This window comes from Eutrigla gurnardus (genome assembly GCF_963514095.1).
Source record: "Eutrigla gurnardus genome assembly, chromosome: 14".
NCBI lineage: Eukaryota > Metazoa > Chordata > Actinopteri > Perciformes > Triglidae > Eutrigla > Eutrigla gurnardus.
Genome location: NC_139937.1, coordinates 13033015 through 13055564, shown reverse-complemented (window position 1 = coordinate 13055564; position 22550 = coordinate 13033015). Strand labels below are relative to the sequence as shown.

General features: G+C 40.3%; 1 protein-coding gene across 1 annotated transcript in view; it reads right to left on the bottom strand.

Moving 5' to 3' along the window:
- Window positions 1–8043: 8043 nt before the first annotated feature.
- Window positions 8044–22550, bottom strand: part of bckdhb (branched chain keto acid dehydrogenase E1 subunit beta) — a 43631-nt gene continuing 29124 nt past the window's right edge. Inside the window, exons 9-11 of the mRNA XM_084026677.1 lie at window positions 17132–17218; window positions 9782–9933; window positions 8044–8483 (exon numbers count right to left, since the gene is read on the bottom strand). Coding sequence (XP_083882803.1) covers window positions 9793–9933; window positions 17132–17218 — 228 coding nt within the window. The 3' untranslated portion in view covers window positions 8044–8483; window positions 9782–9792. The remainder of the gene's footprint in view (window positions 8484–9781; window positions 9934–17131; window positions 17219–22550) is intronic.

The window sequence follows — 22550 nt, the reverse complement described above, 5'->3', positions numbered from 1 at the left end:
TGCAGAAGCCTTTCCAATCTATTACCATCTCTATTTTTTATTTTATTTTTAACATTAGCAAGGAACTACATTTAGAAATAAGCAGCAACTTAGCCAGAGTCTGACATTTCTAAGTAAAAATGAGAAACCTGCTAACATCTGGCTGGCTGTTGTGTATATTGATTTTTGCTAATGAATGGAGAGATAAAAGGTTCAATATAAGAGGTTTGTGAGCATTGGATAGAAAATTAACCAAGCATCATGACAAACGGGCAATAATAATACTACCATGATTTACACAGAACCTTTAATTACAGAGTGAATAAAGTGCTTTGACAAAGCAAAGCAAAACACAATGCAACAGAAAAACAGAAAGGCAAACAGCGAAGCTAAATAAAAGCAAGACAAAAGAATGAAACACTGATAAAACAGTGCTGTCGATGAAACAATAAAAACAAATATTTACAATGAATAGAAATGCAAATGCATAAGTAGAGTGAGGACAAAAAGGAGTCATCTTGTACAGTATGACAGATGGACTAGATGTGATGAAATAAAGTGGGCATGGTTTGGTTGTTTAGTCCACACCAGGGTTAGATTGGCTTGGAGTTTGTTTTAACAGAACCAATCAGGTTGGGTGTGATAGTGGCCATAGTCATCTACCTTTTTGTTAAACATTTACCTCCACAGAAACTACTGTTTGTAGGCTTGGTATCTATTTTCTGCATCATCTAAGGAGTACATTTAAAAGCTCTGCATGTTTTCCCATGTAGGTAGCCTACAGTACACAGTATTCTGGCAAGTCATCTATCATCTTTTTAATTATCCCTTCCAAAGAACCCAGTCCAAAAATAGAACAGGATCTGTTTCTCTGGCAACCAATGATGACACAATCTCACCAATAACTATGATAGTTCCTTCACCAAAAGCCTTTTTCGGGTCAACAAAACTCAACTGAAAGCCGGAGCTTTATAAACACCGTGTTCCGTGTTAGTTCAGACTTGGACAGATGGTACACATTTGAGTCGTATCAACTTTCACAGACATTAACGTGTTTTCCGCCGCCGAGCTGGAGAATGGAAATGCTGCTCTTGTTTAGTGGGCAAAAAAAAAATTGACTGACTTAGAAACATGCAATGCAATGCTCCTTCAACGGTTTCACTGCCGCACCAATTAGCACCAAATACGTCAGATGAGACTTTACTACCCTCTGTGTTAGACAGGATGTCCTTGGTACACAAACCAGAGCTGCCAGCCCAGCGGCAGCCAACTTTGTAAAGTGGAATGAGAAGAGATATTCAAAAAATATCCAGCTCATCTGCATGTGCGAGGGGAAGGTCTGATAGATGGGCAGCTGTAGCCTAACATGTGTTTCGTGTTTTAGCGCTGTTTGAGCGCTCTGTGAACCCCAGCTTGGAAACTCACACAGTATATATGCTGTGCAGCGAGCACTTTCAATCTCATGGCATCAGTGAACTAATGTACAGCACATACTTTATGTGTGTGAACTCCTGGAAGCACACTGCTCGCAGGTAAATGTTTGATGGGGTAATGACGCTTTGGGTGAACGGAACAAAAACAGACAGTGTTCTCCATCCGTCCCTTGTGATTCGAGTAGACAAACACTGGAGTGTTTTTAAAGGCAAATACACATATCAAGTAACAGCAGTAGTTTCTAGACATTACACTGAATTTCTGACTAAATATTAAAATGTATATAATCTTTGGAGGTTCCAAGATTTCTTTACTTTGCACGGCAGCTGGATTCTCGCGATATCACAAGATCCCATGAAAATCCATCCTGTCAGGCTTCAAGTAAGCATCCCGTGGCTTAGGTGTGACGCCACACGGAGAGGCGTCTACTCTTTCAAAACAACAATGAGGAGGTTAGCATAGATGTTGCGGTAGCATCAGACCTGGAGAATATTTCATCATTGAAAGAAGAGCATATAACGGCACTGAAACCTTTTTATCAATGGAAAAGATGTTTTCAATTCACTTTGGTGAGAATTTGATTTACAGATGGCTTATCCAATCAGTGCCTGCCCTTTTTCAAACAGTTTCCAATGACGGTTCTGCGAAACAAACCATCTGGCACGTCAAGAGAATTATTTGTTTCATTAACACATCATAATCTTCTTTTCTTTAAAAAAAATGTTTAGATTGGACCACGATACAAGGAACTGAACAAAGAGGCCTTTTTTCCAAGTCCAACAAAGGCTTAGCATCGTATCACCCATGACGAGGAAGTAATAAAGCATACACTCTGTTTAGCATTAGCGTGTCCACAAACCTCCAGATCGGAACTGGATTGTTAGAGATCAGAACTAAGACTTGGTGGCCCCCTCTGGGGGTGGGGCGGCTTTCATTTGAGAGGCAGAGATATAGCATAGTTAGGGTGACTACAATGTTCTGTGTGGTAACTGTAGGGCTGCACCAGCAATTTGTTCTAATTCAGCTATATTAGCTGGTTTCAAATTAGCCATTAACTAAATTGACTTAATTAAAATCTTGGCTCAGCCGATTAAGTCTTCAGTAGTGTTTAAATTACCTGCTTGGAAACATCGATTGAGCTGTCTAATCAAAAGTAACCAACCATGTAAAACAGGAAGACACTGGCAACACGGGAAATCGATGACTGCTAATCCTTTGTAAATGTATAGCAGGTATGATTTTTTCATATGTATGCATGAAAAATATCGTGTTGCAGCGTTAGTATCAATTAAGTTAATAATGAGTAAGAATGTCTGATTATGCTCGTCCTGCAATGCTCAATCTGCGGAATAAAAACATTAGAAATAAAATCACATTTTAGACTTGGGAAAGCCAATGGAGTAATTTGTCTCAGCATATACTGTACATCATTTATTGAGTGTGTTTGCAAGAGTCAGAGTGTGCATGAGTTTCAAGTTAAAGTCCCAGAACCGACCAAATCCATGGTTCCTGGAGCACACTGGACAATGGTGTTAGCTGTGTGTACAACTAAACACAACTGTCATCACAAACAAGCAGTGTTGACAAAAATCACTGTAGGGGGGCTTGGGGGGTTACGCTGAAATCACATTCCTATAGATCATCCCATGTCGTCCGCCAACCCCGCAGCCAACTAGAGATAAAAGGCAAGGCAGGGGTCGGCACATGCCACTCTAAGCATTACTTGCCACATGAACTTTGGCCTGACGAATGAGTTGGATGGGTTCTTCTTTCTCGTCTGAGGATTGCACATGAATCAATAGGACCTGAGATGAAAGTCAACCCCGTCTGAGACATCGAGCCAGCTGTGTAGAGCAAACCTTGCAGTAATCCATGTTCTCTCAATTTTCAAGGAAACGTGCCAAGACAGATCAAGGTAGGACAGACTTTGTAGGGAAAAAGATGTGCAAGGAGGGTAGAGATGAGAAGTCTGTAGTGGAATGGTTATGTAAGGGTCCAGGCTTGGCGAATTATTAGAGTAACACAGTTAGGCATAGGAATAGAATCGTCAGGGTAAAGATGGTCATTGGCCAGTGCATAGGGTAAGGGTTGATTATTCTGGGGGGATCGCGAATCGTAAAAGGTGTGATCAACTGACTGAGGAGGAACCTGATCATGATTGTCTCTTTTTTGCTTGAAGTTACAATGGATCATGTATTGAAAACAAATTAACATAAGTGTTGGTACAGTTATGTGTGCATTCGTTACACCTGTCAGTTAAACTAGTTTGTGTGGTACACCCTGTTTTTAATTCGGGGACCTCATACATCTACAAATACGGATACATTTGAACTGAAGAAGAGCTGGTGCAGCTGGCTACTAAGGAATACTTTGTAGGATTTCTCTGCAACGTGACTTTTGATTTGAAATGACTGACAAAGCCAGTGCCAGCACTCATTATGTTGAACGCAAACATGCTCATGTATATCTGAACTGTCAGCATGTGGGGGTGTGATATGGTGTACTGCTCATTTGCTCATTTTCAATAAACCCAGTCATGTATTTTTTATCAGTGAAAATGAACATGTTTTTCAGGAATGAGTCACTAATTCAATTATTGCAACAATGTAAGACAAAGGCAAACAACCCTCGGCGATGCTGAACTGAAACCATCATAATTCTCCACTTTAACCGCAGGACAAACTATCCCAGGCTGTACCTATTATAATCAACCATCAAAATAAAACATCAAAAAGTCGTTGAATAAAGAAAATCATAGCAATCCTACGAATGTGTAATGATGCTTTCAAATGGGCCCTGACAAGCATTCAAATGCACAGCAGGCCACATTACAGGCTAAGCGGTTCTATAATCTTCGGTAATCTCCGGTTGTATGGTACGACATGCACCAGAGCATCTTCATCCCCCGTTGCTTTGCGTCGTGACCTACCACCCCTGGTTTTTGCGTTTCATGTAAATATAGTGTGTAATGACACACTGTCAGAACAGAGATGCTATTATGGCCATCCTACCAAGCAGAGGTCATCGTTGCCACCCCGCCCAAAAGAGGGGCCGCCTCACCACCGTGGTTAAAAGCCCTGCTTTCACCCAGACCAAAATGACAGACATCATTTTATCTTTACATTTTGGCCACCGTTTGAGGTGGTGAGTGCTGAGAATCCTATCTGAAACTTTACAAAGATTTAGAAGATATATGCCGATTAGTGGAACTGTTTTAATTTTTTCGTTTTCGCATCTCTTTGCCAACTTTCGTCTCTAACTGCTGATTCCGTTCTGTCCAAACGTTTTGATAGGTGTCACACTGGCATGGTGTGTGAGGGAGTCCAACATATCTCAGTGAATATAAGTAACATGGAGAGCGTTTGGCGCCAAGGCACATTCCAGCTTTTGAGCCAATCCAAGAAGACATTTACAAACGTCTCCCTTTGAAAGTTCAGATGGTGACAGGCCGTGTGCGCACTGCAGAAAAGGTCTGGTCATTGTTACCGTGAAATACAACAGTTCAGCTCTATCACAACCATTCCAGATGTATTTACCGTTAGAGCCACAATTCAGCATACATGCTGCCAACTGGTCTTATTTGGTTTGGATACCCAACAAAACATGAGCGATGCAGTTTTCTTCTACTGCACACGGAGCCGTTCCATCACTTTCACAAATTGTTTACAATGTGACATATTGAAAGCAGTTGCTCAAAAAAAAAAAGTGATTGCAATGCGGCCCTCGTTTTGATCTCTTAACTCTTAAAATATCTCCAGATAACACAATAAATAGCCAAAAGTGCAAACTGAGTTATGTTTGGGATTTTTATCAGAGGATTTTCCAGATGGCTGTGTTACATGAGACTAAACCGGACTCTCTGGTGTCCACATTTTAATTAAAGTTACCCTGACGTTTGCACTGCAGTCCCATACTCATCAAAAGCCCAGTCTGATAATTCATTACACTTTGAAGTCATTCTCACCTTTCTCCTAAACGCCACTGATGGGTTGAGTTCAGCACTTGAGACGCAAATTAAAAGCAAAGACCTTGAGGCACGGGGCCATCTGCTCTCGTCCGTCTTGTGGCTCCACTGTAAACGTTTCATTAGCAGGCTGAGTATTCCTTCCCCACAGGCTTAAAACTCTTTGAGGAATTAATGGCCACAAAGCAGAAAAGTGTGCATAGTAACACGATCACATCACAAAAATAAAAAACAACTGGTATGCGTGGGCAGGAACTGGCAAATACATTGTACAATACCACAATAAGGAATTAATAAGTACTTTAAGGTTTAAGAAATCAGTTTCTGCATGTGTATGTTTTTTTCATGCATTCAGTATGATTGAAAAAGTCTCCAAAATATGACATAGCTGTAGTACTGTGTGTGGATCAAGGACTTGCATCTTCACTACGGTTGCAAAAGGTTGATAATGATATTATATCTTTTTTTTTTAAATCACAATTTTAGAAGTGGAGTGTTTATACACACACAAAAAGTAATAATAGGTCTTATGGCATGTTTTGGTTACAATTATGCCCATTTAATTGAATTGTAACCATGCACTGCTGTCAGCAGCTCTTCCATCACATGCACAGATTTACATTCAATAAATTTACAACCCTCTGCATGCACGCCGGTGCCAAAGCTACTGCACTGGCTGAGCCAAAGCACTTCATGCTTTAATGTAAGTTATGATTATTTTACTGGAGTGAATATATTCCACATTTTTTTAAAAATATATTTCTGTTAACAAGCAGATAGTAGCCTACAGCTACAGAGTGTATAACTTATACTTGTATGACACATTCTACTATTTGCTAGCCAGCTGTTTAGATAAGGCCCAACTTTGTCATTACAGTACAGGTCCTGAGGTAATTAAATGCAGTTCATCATCTACTAAAATTGAATAAGTGGTAAGAAGATTTGAATATGCTAGACATAGCAGTATGAACCATGTGCATCAGTTACACGAAGCAGTGCAGGTATTAAAAAATAGACTTAGCTTTAATTCATCTATTTCTATTCATTCTTTAATGTACGACTTGTCTTACAAATCTAAACCCACTGCACAAGTACCTTTCCCCGTTACTTAACATTGCATGTATTTGACAAATTATTGGATTTATTTGGCCAATTAATGGATTACGGACTTCTTGTGATATGAATATGAAAAGGCAAGTTTCCATCTGCACATGAGATGGTTAATGCAGCCTGAGTCAATGACGCCAATACTTCCATCTTATTACTGTCGATTCCCATGGAAAGTTTCCACCTCGAATATTCACAGAATTTTGCAACCTTAACATGGTCTTCAAATGAGATGAACAGACATGAAGAGATTGCATGTGAACGGACTGAAGTGCCAGTAAGTACCTTAAAGTTTACGCAGACGGAAGAGTCTGACAATTAGTAATTACTTGTAACAACTCTTACATGAAAGCTACTTAGAAAATGCTATGAGGAAATGAAGGGCTAATTTTGAGCAGTTAACGGGAAATTTAAATTAAATTGTTTCCACATTGCCCAGCTTAATTAACTTACTTTATTCTCTTCTTAAGTTTAGGGCACATTGCAGTCATGATCTAATCCATAGACCACGAATAATAACGGAGAATTAACACCTAGGATACAATGACCGCACCTCCGGTATCGGAAGATTTTCAGATTCACAGGAGTAACATTCAAATGGAACCATTTGGATGCAGTTATTTGATGCCGATTCAGCGCCATTATACATATATTAAAGGTACACTAATGTTTTCATTTTAACGAGGGCTTAACATGTCATGTGAAAAGGGTCATTTAGCTTATTCTTTTGGTTTTACACCATTTCCAGCTGTAGCAGACCGCTATTTTCAAAGACGCCTGGTATTGTTTACCTACCAAATGTACAGGTAACATTATAACAATGTATCACAATGTGGCAAACCTAGAGGTCAGCATGTTTTACACATGATTTCACACCCTTGCCTTTTCCCTGCATACACAAACGGTTGAAGTAGCAGAGTGGTTGAGGACACCATCCTTCCCCTGCTGTCTCCTAATGGAGGCATGGGCAGAAATCCTCCCACTGTTTTCATTTTCGTTGGGGTAATAGTTTACCTATGACTCAAGATTTCTTAAACATGTGCTGTAGAAGAACACAGAGTTCCAACAATGGCCCTGATTGATTCCATATCAAACTTTTAGATGGTAAGAGATGCAAATTTCTCCCAAGGGAGACAAAAAATGAACTTGACTTGACAAGAAGTTTAACAAGGAAAGACAATTTTGGCATGGAAGCACTACAAAAATGGAAAAGTCCTAAAACTTGACAGCCGGACAAAAACTCACACAGCGGCCATGACGCAACATCCTATTCTTTTCCCCATAGTTTTTACAATTATACACGTATATAAGTGTTACTATACCTTAAAAATGTCATGTCTCTTTTCAGTTTGACCTAAAAATCTAAATCTAATGCAATAAATGTGTTTAACAAGTTGTAAAATTCCCAGATGTTTTATCAAATGTGACATTCTGGTATTTTTATTTATATAGCCTCATGACCAGGGGAACCCTGTAGTACAGGTAACTTGTTTACTTTTTGCTACCAGAATGACACTACAAGATCCCAACACATGTGAAGAAAAGCAAATAACCAAACGTCACAAATTCTGATTACTTTATTTTCCTTAGAAACCACAAATACACTCGATTAGTACAATAAGGTTCAGTTAATGTCAAACTAAATAAAGATTGGAGCAGAGGTGGACCAATCAATCAAAGGTAACAGCACAGAGAGGCCAACAGTCACATATTCAGCTGTCCCCACAGTATCAACTCTTATTTAAGAGGAAATCATACAATATTGACGCCAAAGCAGTGTTTCACCATATAGAATGGAGTCATTTTTTCCCTTTCGATAGAATGAGGTTCTTTAATACAGAGGTGCTGTAACAGTCTTTCAGCTGGAAGACACTGGAGGACAGGGAGCCCATCTGGATACTGCTTCCTGATTGGATGGTCAACAAAGTGTCTTTTCCTGGCTGCTCTTCGCTGATTTGATGAATGAAGAGGAAAAGGAGAGAGCATGGAGTTCAGGGCTCTGGAAGAGGAGAAAGGTTCAATAAGTTGAAGGGAATAACTTGGCGGTCCACATGGGATGGCAGATGAGAAGGAAAAGTAGAGACGGATGGCGATGGTGAGCAGCGAGGATGACGGAAGACATGATGGATTCGATCAAATATTTTATTAATGGCTTACACCTTACTCATCAGGTGGAGCATTTTAATGGCTATAACTCAAGATGACTGACAATTAAAAGGGGTTTATGAAAGAGTCTGGCAGACTAACATTCCCATCTCTAAGGGATTATTCAACCCTTCTGCAAACAATGAAAGACAATAGCATACCTAGAGTATGAGAGAGCAGTATAAGGTTATGCAAGGAAATTGGTGAGATCCATGACATGTAGGCCCTGTTAACACTTGGAAGTAAAATAAGTCTTGGGTGGTCTGATTACAAGTCGGTAGCTCTAAATACAGGTGTGAATACACCCAAAACAGATGCTTCAGCATCCTCAATGCACTCAATTGGGTGCCAGAATGTCCCCAGATGTGCTTATTAGGAAAGAGCCAGGTCTCCCTAATATATCAGCAGGTATATGCAAACAAACATTTGGACTTGCATTGGCAGGTTTTATTGTCGATTAAACAATTGTTCTCAGTCATTGGAAGACTTAGATAAGGCCAGTTTTTGATGAATGGTTAAAATGCAACAAGTACTATGGTACGTTTTAATAAGTCTCGCCTCAGTCTCTTTTTTTATTTTCTTAGTGTATGTTGTACCTGTGGTAGCTTTTTTTCTTTAAATTAACTCACTTAGGGTTGCAACCACCAATTTTCATAATCGATTATGAAAGTGTAATTGAATAATAATTTGGTTTCTTAGGTCAAATAATTGAGAAAATGTTCATAATTTTCTAGAGCAGAGGGGTGACATATTAAAACAGCTTGTTTCTTTGGTAAGTTTTTTGGTGTTTCAAAATTGACTCTTCCACACAGAAAAAAATTTGACCCGTTTTGTTTTGTAATGCCCTTAATTATGCCCCAACAGGGCCCTAGAATGTGCATGTCCCTGGATAAAAATAAATGATATACTATATGTCTAATGACAGCAAAATAGTATACAGGGAAAAATAGATTGAATGCAATTTAATTTCCTCTCTAATGATGGTTGCTTGTGAGGGATGGAAGGAAATAGTTAGTTTCCATGTCTTTATAACTACATTACTAGAATTTATAATGCAGATTATAGGGCAACAGTTGACAGGCCTTAATTGGACCAAGTGTTTGAAAATGACTTTCCTTCAAAGGAAGCTGTCTAGTCTCCGCTCTTTCTTACCTGACAGGGGTTTAATATTTGATCATCTTCTTAATTGCATCAAAGCACTTCCACTTGTCTGGAATGTAGAAGGGTTCAAAGATGTGAGGGAAGGGGGTGTCATAACCGCAGACCCTACTGATGGGAGCCTCCAGGTTTAGGAAGCACTGCTCCTGTAAGGACAAAACACACAAATGAGGACATCACATAATTCATTTAGACAGGGAAGCCAAGCTAACATGTTCAGACCACAAACAGCGCTGATGGCTGAGAAATACCGGGCTTCATATAGGCAGTGGCATGTCTACAGTGTTTGGTTTGGTTTATCCCTTCTTAATGTTTGGGCATATCCACAGTTTCCAACACTATCAAGAGTGGATATGGGATATTTCCTGGAAAAAAATCAAGTATCTAACGGTTACTTTAGAATGGATAAAACATGATAACTTAATTACATTTCTATAAACATACATGACTTATATGCTACAAGTCAAAATAGTTCATTCAGGGTCCTCAGAAAAGTGCTCAGGCAATTTGGTCGGAGTGCAAAACAAGCAATGACTCGTGTCTCTATATTAGCTTTTGACCTCTTCCCATGGAGACAAAGCAGAAAGAAGTTGGTCAAAACACTCCAAATGGGACAAACCCCCTGATGAGTTAAATGAACACGCTTGGAGGCGTGCACAGATTTGCAGAAACAGACCTAAAGTACCCTCTTTCAGAAGAAACTGATCTCTAAACAACTCAAGTAACCAAAATAAAAGCATATGAGTTGACTATTATGTATTGCCCATTTCTGACAGACAGAACGGATATTGAGCCATTTCTTGAAACACAGCATCACAAACTCAGCCATCCATGTAATCCTACATTTCAAACCTGTCAACTAGCTGCCATGGAGCCGTTTGGCATCTGGCAGTGCAGAATTTGTATGTTTCACACTATATTTTTAATTTCTTATATAATGTCTGGCAGAGTCTAGCAGAACTCTTGATCAGTCTTGATGCTGTCAGTCTTGATGAGGAGCCTTTTGTTTTTGGTACTTTTACAGCCTGTAAAAATACATCACAACAAGAGAAAAAGAGAGAGAGAGAGACTGCAGCAGGAGTCTGCTGCTCTGTGTGCCTACGCAGTTGACATGGTCCAGTGAGCGCTTCCCTTCCTGGACAACAGGTCTTGGGTTGTATCACTGAACCAATAGGATTGCTAAGTAGGAAGGGAAAATCCAGAATGATCAAGTGTGGATACAGAAAGCAATAAATAAAACAGGAAGGAGTCTACAACCATGCTGGCGGCTATGGATGTATTTAGCATGGATGTATAAGGTGTATTAAGGCATTTATACTGGGCCAATTGGCATTACATGAGACCTGACGATGATAAAGGGATCACAAGTTATTCAAATGCAAATTCAAGGGAAAACCATACATGCCAACTTCTTGGGGGCTGCAAAAGGAAGAGCCAGGGGATCACCAATGTATATGGAAAGTGATAAGGTCTTTACCATATGTTGTGACAAAGCACCCAGTATATATTTAGATAATTCACTAGCAATCGAGAAATTAGACCTTCTGCTGGCATTCAATAAAAAGTAAAAGAATCACAAAAGAAACATCTTGAGGACACTTCCTTCATATATTGGTGATATAAGAAGGAACCAGCCATTATTGTGGAGAAACCATTCATCAGCAAGGTCTTAAAATTGATTATTTGACATAAAAAGCCTGGAAACAGAGGTCAGCCCAGTAGTCACCAGGTCTCCATATTTTGGTACCACTAGGAATGCAACCCCAAACCAGGGGGGAGCTCCACCTGATCTGCTGTGCAGGGCGTGGGGGGAATGCTTTTTTCAAACCATTCAAATCATAGACCATAGCTTTAAGTGAATGTTCACTGAACGGAGATGATTAGTACACCAAACCCAGCCTCTCTTCTTCACCACTGTGTGTCCTTCCTTACTTGGGGATTTCGGAACAACCGGAGACTGATTCTCTCCAACAGGCCCTGACATTAAATTCAGTCAAAATTCTGATTTATCTGTCATATAGGCCAAGTGCCACATTATAACTATAATTAAGCTATTTACTAAATTAGTAACGGTTATAAGTCCGTTAATTTGAAAAAAAAATAAAATAATAATAATAATATTTGTCTATCAATTCAAAGAAAGCTGAGTATCCCTGTTTTGTGGTATTCATTTGACAGCATGGCATACAGTGAATTTGTTTTGTCTAGGGTATTAAAGATATGGGGAACATTTCTGATGGAAACTGACCCAAAATATCATCACAAGGTACCTTGTTTTCGTTTCATCCACGTGTATTGATGAAATGTGACAATGACATCATCCATGTCCATTGAGATCACAACCTCAAGATCTATTCTCTGCCCATCTACAGACAACCAGTCAGACAGCAGCAGGGAGTTTTGTCTTTTGTCTGGATCACATCTGTAATCTCGTCTAAATACATTCACTGTGAGTGGGAGAAAAGTACAGCAGTCTGAGTGCCTGCCACCACAGCTGGACAGAGAATGGCCACACAACTCAAATTTCATTCAAATCGGTGTTTATCTTTTGGGAAGTGCATCATTATATGTAATGCACTTAAATGTCAGAATAAAAATATGTCAATCCAGCAGTGCCAAAACACTTGCATCCTGCACTGGTGCGAGATTTAAAAATACTTCAGAGCGGGGGCTTAGAGTTGCAGTGACAATGTGTCTCCTGTCGCACAAAATATTTTGTCAGAAACACCCAAGTCAACAAAGTCAATGCTAGGCATCCAAATCAGCTTGATTTCATCTGAGAACAGGTGACTAGGTTCACTTCTTCAACATGGACCTCAACCTCTCTAAATTAGGTTAATATCAAACAGTACTTGTCGCATACATTATAGATGCTATTATACCTCTTATATTTATACATTCTAACACATTTTCTTGAAATTATTATGTTGACATTGCAACAGTTGTAATAGGCTACAAATTCTTCCATTTAATACAATGATTTTTTCTTTATTAGCGACCATGCTGACTATTATTTGAATACTTGCTTTCGTTTGGGAGAATTTAGGGTACATTAACATAAAAACTGCCATACACACACACCATTCTGCTGCTTAGAGATTCTCAATTTTGTTTTCTATTACTCTTAACTATTTCACAGAAATATACATTAATACACAAAAAATATACACATTAACAGCAAGGTTTATGCCAATGAAATCAAATCACAAACTGTAATACTAGATTTTATACATAAAATGTTTAATGTGAGGGCTTTTCTCACCAAAAGGCACAGACAACAGCCACTGTGCCACTAGTGACATGATGGCACAATCTTTGAATTCTCCAACATTTTCTCCTTCAGCGCATTGCTTTCATGTCCTGACAAATGCCCATGGCCTTGGGGTCTATGATGTGCATTAAAAGTCAGTTGTGTGTTCCAAGTGTATGTAAGTAGGAAAAAAAGCGTGTTCGTTGATGGGGAAACGTTTCTTTGAAACGTAATGTTCCATCACTCACACTGAACACCTCACATTTTCAGGCATGTTGTTTCTCTGCTCACATGGCCTCCAGCAGGCTTCACCATGACTATGATAGACGTTTCTTTTGGGTCATACTTGGGATTCTATACGCACAAGCTCACTAGAACAGTTCAGTCTTCTTTTGAAGATCATTTGAACATCTTCAATGCATGCCAGAACTGGGCCCTAGCTAACAAAAGGTTACGACTGGGGATTTCTTGGGCAAAGTTCAGTTTACGTATAAGTTGAACAGGAATATACTTGAACAGACTGTGCTTGGAGCAAAGCTGGATGTGGATGGATTATTGACAGGCAGATGGAAGGTCGACACAACGGAAAAAGCTTATTTGATGAGTTATGGGCCATTCCATGTTTACTAATTTTATCTAATAAATACTTTGTTTCTTTATTTAAGGCCTCTGCCCTCCTGTCACAGTGAGGACTCTGGTCAAAGCAGGTTGAGTATCCCTGTTTTACAGTATTGGTTAGACAGCATGGCATGCCATGAATGAGCTTATTGGAAAGGTATTTATGAAATGATGGACATTTCTGATGGACATTGAAGAGAAAACAGTCTAAGGTAGTTGTGTGTATCCACTGATCGAGAAAGACATGGGAAGTGACTGCCTTTTGGACCGACTTTTACAGTTGGCCATGACGCTCCAGGCCTTGTGGCTACTCTGCTTCTCATTCAGACAAGCCTGACAGGCAACTGGTAGTCTGATTCTAATTCAGAAGGCATTTATGGCAGAAAACATGTAAGCCTTCATCTTTAGGTAACATAAGCTGGCCCAGAGTGGAGTCCATAGTCTTTGAACCACTTCCCATAATAGCACCACAACTCAGTGGGAAGTACTCGGTTGGACGTTGGACTCCGCTGGTTTAAATTACACACAAATAATGGAAAGCACTATCAGTGGATCTAGAACCAGCCAAGGGCCTCATGGAGAACATGTGAGAGTCTGAGACCCCCGGAGTGACAATGCTATATGATTAAATGCAATGTAAAGATATGTTTGCATGGAGAATAAAGTGTAGTTTTACTTAAGCAACCAAACAAACATCTTCAGTACTGTATTGTACGCTGTTCCAAGCAGCCAAGGGGCGATCAAAGTTGTCCAGCATATCATTATTTCTTTGAAAACTAATGGAAAAATTATTCCTTTTTTTTTCGAAATACAAATGATCAGCCAGAGTGTGTACTTTTTGGAATCTGAATCAACTATAGTCAAGTTCAACTTGACAGGAGAACGGCAATTCACCATTTCTCTCCGTGCATCCCTGGGGTCCATGAAAGCATTGTCTTTTGCTGTATCTCATCCCTACTCTGCCCTGTAATCAGCCAAACATTCGGGACAGGGCCAGGCAATGACACATTATTAATTCACTCGGGTTGAAGCCAAGGCTTGATATAGGAAACTTGCCAAGCCTCACTAAACTCCCCTCTGTTCTTTATACAAAAGAGAAACATCCATATATGGATCTTTAAGGAGCTGCCTGAGGTGGTAGGTAGAAGCTGAAGCCACTCTCTCAGAATATAATAAAGCAAAGCACTCCCAGCCAACAGTGCCTAGACTATAAGTGATTTACCGACAACAAGTTTCTCTTTTAAGTCCCTTGATTTTGAGCCTGGGAGGGGTACAAGGCCACAAAAGTAAACAAGGAGATGTGGTACAAGTTAGGAACTTTAACAACAACACTGCTGAATTAGTCTCAGACTCTTCCTGCTAAAGGCTATATTTTTACTAGCTTCTCAGTAGGATTGCAGCATTATTAAATTAAAACTGCCATTATGTTTTACGTCACTAAACAATCTATTTTATATGTGACATTTCTGCTGCATGGTGTTAAAGAGTTAGCCAAGCAAGCTCATTAAACCAGGCACTCATGACTTATTCTCAAGCTGTGTCAACAAATGGAAAAGGCGGCTTTACACCAGTGGTGCCCAAAGTGGGTTACCTTCATAGCAGGTCATGAGTTCTGCAAGCTGTCCATTTCATCAAAATTAAAATCCCCGCTACATTTATTTTACTATTTTTATATCAGGCTTTGCAACAATAAAAGTACAATATGTGTAAATAAAGGCCGCTAGTTCGAAGAAAGTAAAGTTAAAATACCCAGCAAGCTTTATATCCGTTTTCTTACTGGCTGACTGATATGATTAAGTGTGAGAGGCGACTAAGGAGGTTCTCTTTTGACACTATATTGATCTGAAAAGAGCATATCCCTTTCTCTTTAAAGAATGAAAATCTGTCATATAATATAGGTGTTAATAGTGTGACAGAGGCCTGTTTGTCAAGCTCCATCCTTTTAAAACAACTATCAACTGGTCTCTGGTTTTCTTTCCAGTGACTGTGTCCAGATCGCCTGTGGCCACGTGAAAACTGCAGATCAAGGGAATCAGCGAACACACCAACAACTTACATCACCCGTACACAATGTGAAAACATGGAAACATGGAAATGAGGGGGATGAGTCATTGGCCACTTAAGCCCTCACTGACGGGGGAGAGACCAACATCTGACTGGCAGTAAACATGGAGAGGATCGATTGATTTTACTGCCTCAACTCTGTGTTCATGCACATCAAGAAGGAAACTGCTCCAGGTAACGACTACAGTCTGTGTATAATTAGTCCGACGGCTTGTGAGGAGGCAGGTTTAAAGGGGAGAGGTGGAGAGTGCTACTACCGAGAGCCTCACAGGCAGAAAACACCCCACAAACTGAACATAATTATCTCACCACGAAAAAAATAAGGCTGATGGGAAGGGACTTCATTTAGACATGCATCACACTTGGCTCAGAATTTGTCACCAGCCGTCTCTGGCATATCTTGGTTAGTGTGCATGCCTTTTGTATAGCCAGTAATGAGCAATATTTTGTGAACCTTATATGGATAGTTAGTCCACTGTATTAACAATCTCATATGAGTAGTATAAACTTACAAAACATCTTCTGTGCAGCTACATAAAAAACTAATAGAATTTAAATACTTCTCCAGTATACATTCATCTGTGGATCATTAGCTTTTTTCACTCCCTTTGGTTCGGAGGCTTTCATCACAGTCTCCATTTTTACTTTCATGCAACTAAACATGGTTTGACTTTTTTTTGGCCCGTATGCCCACAGGTTTTCAACACAGGGTTGATATGAATGGATAGAGGATTGTGTTCCAACAAGAGTCGTGTTGATGAGAAATTCTAAGCATTGGTACTGGCATTAATGATACAAAACAAAACAAAACAATATATTCATGGATTCCGTCCATTACATCATCTTTCCTTGTATTTTATTTAATAATGTCCGCTGTGGGGCTACACGGTGGTGTAGTGGGTTCCTTCTGTGTGGAGTTTGCATGTTCTCCCCGTGTAAGCGTGGGTTCTCTCCGGGTTCTCCGGCTTCCTCCCACAGTCCAAAGACATGCAGGATGGGGATAGATTCACATGGAACCAACAATATATGAGTCCCAACATCTTACCTTGACTACAATTATTGTAGATGACTCCAGGCTGGCAGATAAAGCAATGTCTCTATTGCTCTGTGCTGGGGGGGTTTCGATGTCTGATACAGACACAAATCACCCCACTGCATTGCAGTTAATAACTTCCCGTTGATTTTTAGAAAAAAATCCCCCCGGGGAGGTGCACCTCATGTTTTAAAACCACTGCTCTAGGGTACTCATTGAAAGGCTATTTTAGCTTTATAACAAAGTGGGACTTTTACGGCTAAAAGCATTGAAAACTATTAAGACCAACAGCTTTGAAGACAACCCCCCTGGAGCTACAGATCTCAATAAACTCCCAGGAAACACAGTATTTTCTGATGCACTGACGCCACATCCTTACCTGTACTGTAGAGCTGATTTCAGCTGCAAAGCCTCCAGTTATTGGTGCTTCATGGCTGATGAGCAAACGTCCAGTTTTCACCACCGACTGAAAAACAAAGACATACAGATGATTACAGGAGATTTGAATGAAGCAGTGCCTTTAAATGACCTCAACAACACCGCTGATATTGCTTTCACAGGTAAGCTGAACAGGAGAGCAGAACCAAATATCAAGGAAAATATTTTTGAATATTCAGGCAGATAGCTGTGAGCAGTTTGCAAAGTTACTCCTGCTATGTGGCTGTTTCCCCGTTGTTCATACTACTGTTAAATGCTTGTTACCCTCGAATTGCTGTGTCACTGCTTTGTATGTATAAAATGGATATGACACACGAGTATAAGCTGGAGGGCTGATTTAGGCTGGTATACAAGGCCAATGGGACAATCATGGACATTAGAGGTCTCAGCCATCCATGCATTTGCATTTGGGTTTTCTTCAACCTAACATTACTGTAGAAGGATGCATCTGCTCCACCCGTTATCTAACACAGCATAAAACCAATACTATACTATAATCTCATCCACTTGCCCAGACCAAAGCTATGTCTGTTCTATGCAACATCAGCAAACCTTTCCTCTCCTCTGGCCAGTTGTTTTGTTTCCAACACCTCTAAAACGGTCTGTGTTGTTTTCAACATTATTTGAAGAATTTATAATAATAATTCATATTAAATGTATAGAGACTAATATGTATACGAGTGGAATTACCGGTACAAGTTTAGGAATATGCATCTATTTTCAACTGAAATAACAGCAAAAATATAATTTGTACACAGCAGAGTTAATATCAGCTACCTCTCCATTCACTCAAAGCCACAAACAAAGCTAAACAGCAATGAAACTAAATAAGCCTCTGAAAATAAGCATCACATGTCCATATGGCAGTTTAAATTAGGCCTGACATTTTCCCTCCAACAGGAGCACATAGTGTCAAACACAGCGGCATTATGGGGCTGCATGCCCATGCCAAACAGGCAAATGTTTATATTTCTGAGGTCATGGGTTTGGCTGTAAAGCACTAAATACCTGTGTCAAACTGTACCACTATCACACTAGTATTGGGGGTCAACATGAGTCAGCAATTACAGTTTTTTTCCAATTATACATTATTGTAGACAACTAAATCCCACCATCATGTCAGTTTACAGAGGCTAGATGTTAAGCAATATTTAACCAGTTGCGGTGAAAGAGTTAAAACAATCCCTGATTATATGACACCCTCTTCAGGAATGTGGGCATTAACAACATTGGAAGACGCTAGCAACAGTTGGCAATCGACACAGTAAGGAGGAATCAAGCGAGGAGTTGAGAGGAGGGCGATGTCTTGATATGACACGTTGCTGTTAGGTTCGTCTTAGAGCAATGACTCATACAGGTGCGGCACTGTCTATCCCACCCCGCCCTGATGCTGAACTCAGCCCTCATCAAACGCTCTCTACACACAACACACAGCTTCCAATTTGTACTGTGACAGCAGCATCACTCCGATATCCATCTTGGTCATCTCCCGGAGGGGAAGCCCATCGTAGTATTGGCTGCATCAGGAGTGCATTCTTCAGATGCCTTTGACACAAAAGGAGCCTCATGCTGTTTTTTTTTTTTTTTACAGTATTGTGGGATAGAATTTCAGACTCAGGGGGCTGGGGAAAGCTTGTGACGCAGTAAATAGACTTGACCCAAAACCCTGCTGCTTGCACAAAGGGGATTGTCTCTTGCACAATGTGCAATAACTGGCATTAGTTCAGTAGGCTATTCTAAATAGTGCTGGATGCCAAGGCATAATACGGCAATCTAATCATAAAACAAGAATTTCTTTAAGTGTTTGTATATCACGATAACTGTTAATACGATGTACTTCACACTTGACACTAGTATTGCTAGGCACCCAATGCTGTACAGTGTCAAATTTTATGCAAAATAGCCTTCAGAGGTTTGCGCTTGTTGACTACAGTTCACTTTTGCTGCTGGATATTCTCATGACAACCAAATTCATCTTCACTTCCCTGGAGCCAACCGATGATGAGTGGTTCTCTGCAAAGCTGCATTTCTGAGGGTCAAAAGGTCAATGCAACCCAAGATCAGTTTAGCACTGAGTGACCTATGTCCAGTAAACTAAAATGCATTCCCTAACTGAAATGGGAGCAGTGAGAAGAGTGGTTGTAAACAACAGACTACACACCAACATTGGTTTGATAGCAATTCAGATAATCTAAAGGTAAGAAGGAGAGTTTAGTATAGAGGCTGCAACTGAGTGTTGAATAAGATAAAGCTTTTTCCAAAGACCAAAATCAAAGTAAAACAATGGCAGTGGGGTAATGAGCGTTGACTTGGAGGAATTAGTAAATGAGAAAGTGGTCTTATATATATTTGATATTATGCAAATCATGTGAATTCGAAAATCATTTGTTGTTACAATGCATTAATTCTGGAGAATCAATATATTTGTTTAATCCTATTTATTTGCTTTTTTTTTTTTACAGATTTTGATTTTCTCTTTGATTAATCTGCTGAATTGCACAATATTCTTGGACAAGCGTCAATTTTGAATGTTTCCTAACACCGTCTGGCTTCTAAGAAAAGTTAGTCAACTTGTCATTTACTCCTAAACTACTCCCAGACTATTCTTACATGACAATACAAATATACACACCCGGAGCCATGCTTGATTTAAGTGCCAGCTAGGAAAGTGTGGCATCACCTCAATGATACCATCTCAGTGGAGGATGGATGCTTGCCAATGTAAGTCTGAGTAGATAAACTTGTAATTGCTTCATGCAGTATGTGACTTTATGTCTAAAAAACATCAGATTGTACCCTTTTCCTAGTCGGTGGAATATTTGAGGTCAAGTACGGTTCTGCATGTACGGTTCAGTAACTTGCTGGCTCGAGACATCTTCCACCCAGTCCGGCCTGGGCTCCAAATCAAAACAAGGGCTCCTGGTTGGTGGTGGCTGGTGTTAGTTGGGCTGGGTGACAGCTCTGGTGGCTGCAGCTTTACTAGTCATTGTGCTGCAGGGCTGTCATTAGATGCTGAAGTCGTTCCGCTTGCTGCAGAGGAAATGTCATGTTTACTGCCATTCCCGTACACACCCAAACCTAATGAGCAACATAGAGCTTTGTCGTCCTGCGTTCACTCCGTCCTCACTACTTCAATCTGTCTCTTCTACCATCACGCTCCTTCTGTCCTGTTCTCCGTGACTCCATCGTTGCCCCATGCTGTGGTTCGTCTCACCCTCATCACCATCTTTTTTTTTTTTTTTTTTGCTCATCCCTCCAATAATCCATTTATCCTTCTGCTCTGATGAGGCATGTGCTCTCAGTTCCAGCGCTCCCCACTGTGCACCCAAACCACTCAGGGGCCGGTGGCCATTGACCTGGCATAACCTCAGGAGTCTAAAGACGGAGCTGTCACTCTCCCATGACATACGCACACACACGCAGGCACGCAAACCACACAGCCACATATGCACATGAATATATTGTCTATCTTCAAGTAAACCATATGTGCAGACAGATACTGCTTTTCATATAAATTGTTTATTTTTGATTAATTTATAATTCTTTGATGGTGCAGTTACTTTCACAGGTTGCCTTGTTGTTGTTTTATTTTGGCATTAAAGTGTCATTGTAGGGAAAGGGAGATGCATACACAGTGGGGGGAAAGTGGCATATTTATACAGTGTATAGCAAACAAAGCACTAATTCATTGTACAGTGTACATACTATGGGGATGAGAAGTGAATAAAACAGTCCAAACTTGGAGCTAAACTAGGCTGTGGTTTGACTGGTGCAGAATCACATAATGTCCTTTTCAAAGTTTTCAAAACACATGCAAGTCTTTCCAGAAGAAGTTGCCAACACGTATTTGTTGGATCTGTATTTTTATACCACTAAATTGGTCAGAATAATTTAAAAATAGCAGTGATGACAAAAACAAAATCCGCTCTGCTTGTACTATAAGCATGCACACACATACACACAAGCTAGACTGTAAGTGACAACCCGCCTTCCCATACAGTATGCCTTCTTTCCTCAGACCGTCCATCAAAATGCGACAGGAAGAGAAATTTTAAGTTCTGTGCCGCCACCGAGGAGTCATCCTTGCCGCTGAATCCGCTGGCTTCGCTCCCTTCTGCCGACCCTGTAATTGCGCGGTCACCACAGGGTCCTAGCTCATGCGCCACCATGTGATCTCCATGACAAATGAGAGTCGGAACGAGGCAGGACTACTTGCTGGGGCCTTTAAAGTGGCACTGTGCGATTAGCGGAGAGGGGTGAGTGCTCGGCGAACCGGAGGCCCTGTTAAATCACAGCGCTGGGAGGGAAGCAGAGTGGGAGGAAACACAAACACTCACTCACCCACTCTGTGCCATACAATCACTCGCTCTCTCTCTCACGACAGAGAGAAGCAAAGTGAGAACCAGTGAGCGAGAGAGGGTGAGAAACAAGAATGAAAGCAGGGAAGAAGGGGTAGAACTGCTCCGGCGCTGGGCGGAGGGCCAAGCCAGTCTCCAGAGGAGCCAGGACGCCAGAGGAGACCTCAGACAGAAATAACTCCAAACATCCCATAAGGTCCCATTAAAACCAATTCATTTCAATTACTCACTGACACACACACACACACGCACACAGTAACCTTTATGCCCTCCAACCACACTGTACCACAGACGGCATCAGTGTGTACACACATACTCATGCCTGCTACTGTACACACTCCAACTTGGTGACAGATCTGCTGCATGTTTGAGAACACACTGAGGCAGGAAAAATCAATCAATTAGTTTGAAAAGCTCTATAAAATAGTCTATATCAGGCATAGTAATTAAGAGGCAGGTGGGCCACACATTGCATATATACATAATTCTGAAACATGACAACAGCATGTGGGCTGACACGCGTGTCGAGAGATGGAGTGTTAATGGTTATTGTTATTGACACTTTTTAAGGTTCTGTTCTGTAGAGTTTCTGCATTTGGGGATAAGCCTTGGGTCAGATACGTGCCCAAAAACGTGCTGGGCAGGGACGTTTTCAAACAGCTTTGTGGGTGGTATATGTATAAATGAATGACGTTTGGCTCCCACATTGCAAAGGTATAAAAGACGGTTGAAAATCAGTTCTTTAAAGAACAAGAGGTGCGTCTGGCTAGCATGTTATAAATTAAAGTATTGTATTCTGAAAATTTCATTTTGTAGCTTAAAAGGTCTTCTTTAATTGAATCATCATATGGCGTAAGATTTTTTTCTTAACCACACCACCTTTTAAAAATGTAATGCAGTAACGTTTACTTTGAGTATATTTCTAACTGACCTACTTTGTACTTTTATCTGAGCATTTTTTTTTTTATCAAGTTTTACCATAATTGAGTAAAATATTCTAGT